The 4,042-nt window shown below is 58.7% G+C and overlaps 1 protein-coding gene across 1 annotated transcript in view; it reads left to right on the top strand.

Annotated features, from left to right (window-relative positions):
• The first annotated feature begins 623 nt into the window (after positions 1-623).
• Positions 624-4,042, top strand: part of IL9R (interleukin 9 receptor) — an 8,472-nt gene continuing 5,053 nt past the window's right edge. The window contains exons 1-5 of the mRNA XM_006146417.2: positions 624-867; positions 1,240-1,351; positions 1,472-1,650; positions 2,150-2,295; positions 3,665-3,863. Coding sequence (XP_006146479.1) covers positions 624-867; positions 1,240-1,351; positions 1,472-1,650; positions 2,150-2,295; positions 3,665-3,863 — 880 coding nt within the window. The remainder of the gene's footprint in view (positions 868-1,239; positions 1,352-1,471; positions 1,651-2,149; positions 2,296-3,664; positions 3,864-4,042) is intronic.

The raw sequence follows: 4,042 nt of genomic DNA, 5'->3' as shown, positions 1-4,042 counted from the left end.
GCCCAGCGTGAGTTTTAAGCCACTGGGTCCGGGACGCGAACCGCGGTTGACTACGTGGGAGTCCAGCAACATACCCATTACGCTGACTGCTGGTACCCTGGACCCAGACACTTTCTGACACCCAGGCCCCTGTCTCCGGCCCACCTCTGGCCTCCCAGGGATCCCAGAACTCAGGGCTTGCACTTCGGCACCGAGAGCTTTGCTGTCTGGGGTGGTCTTCTTGGCAGGGCACCTGAGTGCAGGAGTGTGACTGTTCAGGAAGTGCCGTCTGCTGCAAGGACACCCTGCTACCCTCCTGCCCACTTTTCTGGGGCAGAATCCAGGGACAGGATTCAGAATCCAGGGAGAGAGTGCACAGGGTTAACTGTGTGACCTGGGCAAAGCATTCCCCCTTGGGACTTAGTTTCCTTGTCTGCAGATGGGGACGATTGGCTTCCTGCAGGATAGATGCCCAGGGACGGGGCACGCTGGCAGAAGGTGCTGGTCCCAGGAGGAGCCTTGTAGGGGGATGTGGAGGGGATGGCTCAGAGGCCAGGACTCCATAGGAGAGCATTTGTTCACTCCAGCCCAAGTCTTAGGTCAGCTCTGTGGCCTGAGTTTTAGTTCCTCATTGGTGAGGCGTGATGCCAGCCTCTTCTCTGGGACATGGTGAGGCTCCTGGTGGTGAGCCGCTTGGAGCACTCTGCTGGGAAGCCCTTGGGAGAGCAGCTCTCCCAGAGGTGCCGAGCCCAGACCCTCAGCCCTCCCTTGCAGGTTGGACCTTGGAGAGCGAGGCCCTGATGCGAGACCTGGGCAGCTGGCTCCTGCTCTGCACCTGCATGTGCAGCCGTGCCTGCCTGGGAGCCTCTGTCCCAGGGGCAGGAGGAGGTGAGGCCTGGGCACTGCCTGCGTGGAGGGGTATGGGCAAAGAGTGAGGGCACGGGGTAGGGCTGTCCTCTAACAAGCCCCCAGGGAAAGATTCGGCTCAGACCACGCCGGGGTCTGTCCTCCAGCAGTCAGCCTGGCCCTCGTCCCCACAGACCCTCGTTCCCACCCCGCCTTCAGGCTGCCTCTCTGGGCCTGGCTTGCCTATCACCAGCCAGGTCTCCCAGCCCTGCCCTTGCGAAGTTCTCCTGGAATCACTCTTGTGACTGCTTTGTTTGGGCATCAGCTGCCAGACCCTTCTCCTCCCACCCCCCCCACCCCTGCTTGGCTCTGCGCTGAAGTTCCCACGTGGTCCCTGATGGTCACTGTCCCCAGGGCCGAGTGCTGGGCCTTTCACCTGCCTCACCAACAACATCCTCAGGATTCACTGCCGCTGGTCCACCCCAGAGCTGGGCCAGGGCTCCAGCCCCTGGCTCCTCTTCACCAGGTGAGGCTGAGGCTGGGTCCCCCGGGGCAGGTGACAGGACTGAGGCGGGTCCTCCTGAGAGCAGTGGAGGGGGCCGGAACAGTGTGGCAGCCCCTGGGTGCTAACACCTGCCCTTCCCAGCAACCAGGAGCCAGGCAGCAGGCATGCGTGTGTCTTCCGGGGCAGCGAGTGCAGCGTGGAGCTGCCCCCTGAGGAGGTGCTTGTGCCATCCGACAACTTCACCATCACTTTCCACCACTGCCTCTCGGGGAAGGAGCAGGTCAGCCTGGTGGACTCTCAGTACCTGCCCCGGAGACATGGTGAGTGAGAGTGGTACAGCACAGGGCGGGGCAGGCGGGGACATCTGGCTGCTGTGGGCAGGGAGCGGGGCCCGGCAGCCCGTGACCCCTGTGGCCAGTGAGCGTTCTCAGTCCCTGCCAAGTGGGACCTGGAGTGCAGCTGCGCCTGGGAAGGGGCGGTCCCTCGTGGGAGGGCCAGGAGAGGTTTTGGCCGAGGATGAAGATGCAAGACTGAGCCGTGGCAGGACTGAGCCGCGACAGGACTGAGCCGCAGCGAGGCTGCCGTTTGAGTCTGGAAAGCACTTTAGTTAGAGCAAGAAAGACTCCAGAAGGACACTGGGAAAACTTCCAGCAGCAGATTTTGAAGGAATGGGGAGGCAAGCTAAACCACCTGTCTAGCTATGGGGGTCTGGACCCACTCCACTCAGGACCCTGGTCTGTGAGGGCCTCACCTGTGCCTGTGGGAACCTCTCAGACCCCAGTCCTTGTACTGACGGACACGGGCTTCCCTCTGCTCCAGTTAAGCTGGACCCCCCCTCCGGCCTGCAAAGCAACATCAGCTCTAGCCACTGTGCTCTGACCTGGACCGTCGAGGCTGCCTTGGAGCCAATGGTGTCACTTCTCAGCTATGAGCTGGCCTTCAAGAAGCAGGGAGAGGCCTGGGAGGTAACACTTGTGTGGCTTCTCCTGGGGGAGTAGCCCAGACAGACCCCCACGCCCCCACTGCCCAGGGCGAGGTTGACCTGCAGTGATGAAGAGGTGACCAAAGCCAGGTTTGCGGTGTGCACACGCGTGCTTGCACATATGAGTGTGTGCATGAGTAGGGTGAGTGTGCTGTGTTTGTGTGAGTGTGTGACAAGTGTTCTGAGTGTGCCTGTTCATGTTACATGTGTGCACACGGCTGTGTCTCTGTGTGTGTCCGCATATGAGGGGACCTAAAAAAGTTCACAGAAAAATAAAGTACAAGTTTATTTTGGTGCAAAAAACTTTGCAGTTCATGTATAGTTTTTTTCATATACACTTCCCATGCACTGTTTTAGTTTTTAGAGATTCTTGCTGTAAGGTGCCTGTGCTTGCCAGAGAGACAAAAACAGAGAGAAGACAGAAAAAGAGAAATTACCCTCCAGGGGAGATGGCCACACTGCAATCCCTTCTGCTTGCGCAGGCACTGACCCGAGCTTTAAGTCGCCCAGTCCAGGACTCAAAATGCGGTCGACTACGTGGGAGTCAAATGACATGACCACTATGCCTACTGCCGGTCCCAGTTTTTTTTTTTTTTTAATTGCCAGAGGGTGCATATGCTCAGCAGAGGGAGAGGAGAGAGAGAGAGAGAGCGTGGTTTTTTTTCCTGTAGGGCACGAGGAGAGAGAGAGGACACCCCAGTGGGGCGTGGCTCAGCAGAGAGAGAGAGAGAGAGAGAGAGCACACCCCAGTGGGACGTGGTCAAACTCTCGTCCCTTCCCTTCCATCTGTTCATCTTATGCAGATGCACCTGCCGTGTTTCTGAAAACACGAGGGCGGGATTTGAACAGCGGTCTGCCGTGTGGGATCTGGCTTCCTTAACCATGGCCATGGGCTGGCCCTCCCCTGAATCTTTGGAAGACCCCTTGCACAACTGTGCCTGTGCCTTGTGTCTGAGTGAGTGTGCACACAGGCGTGCCTATGTGTGTGGGTGTATGTGACATAGGGTGGTGACTGTGCCTGTTGCACACGTGCATGTACGAATGTGCATGCCAGTGAACTGAGCATGAAAGTACACCTGTAGATGTGTGTGCCTGAGTGTGCTTACATGTGTCGGTGTGCCTGTGTGAGTGTGCAGTGTGTGCATGCATGTGTGAGTGTGCTTACATGTGTCTGTGTGCCTGTGTGAGTGTGCGGTGTGTGCATGCACATGAGAGTGCACGTGTGAACATGAGTATGAGTGACTGAGTGTGAGAATGTGTTTTATGTGCAGGTGTGTATGCATGTGTGTGCACACTCAGAGGCTGATGGACCCAGCCCCCTCAGCACCTGCTGACTGCTCCCAATCCCACAGCAGGCCCGGCACAAGGGCCGCATTGTTGGGCTGACCCGGATCATCCTTGAAGCCGTCGAGTTGGACCCTGACTCCACCTATGAGGCCAGGCTGCGTGTCCGCATGGCCACGCTGGAGGAGGATGCGGTGGAGGAGCGTTATGATGGCCAGTGGAGTGAGTGGAGCCAGCCCGTGTCCTTCCTTTCTCCTCAGAGGCAAGGTGGGTGCTTCCGTGGCTGCTGCCCATCCGTAGCCCCACCCCACTTTCCCACCCAGAGTCCTTCCCTGAGGGGGTCACACCCAGTCGGCTCCTTACACGGAGACCTGAGATGCGGAAGGAGGGACACACACCTTGGGCATCCTGGACTCTGCAGTCGGTGGTCAGTGGCTGCTGCCTGG

This window comes from Tupaia chinensis, unplaced genomic scaffold (genome assembly GCF_000334495.1).
Source record: "Tupaia chinensis unplaced genomic scaffold, TupChi_1.0 Scaffold000178_1, whole genome shotgun sequence".
NCBI lineage: Eukaryota > Metazoa > Chordata > Mammalia > Scandentia > Tupaiidae > Tupaia > Tupaia belangeri.
Note: the sequence above shows the minus strand (reverse complement) of the source record. Positions and strands in the feature narration are given on the sequence as shown.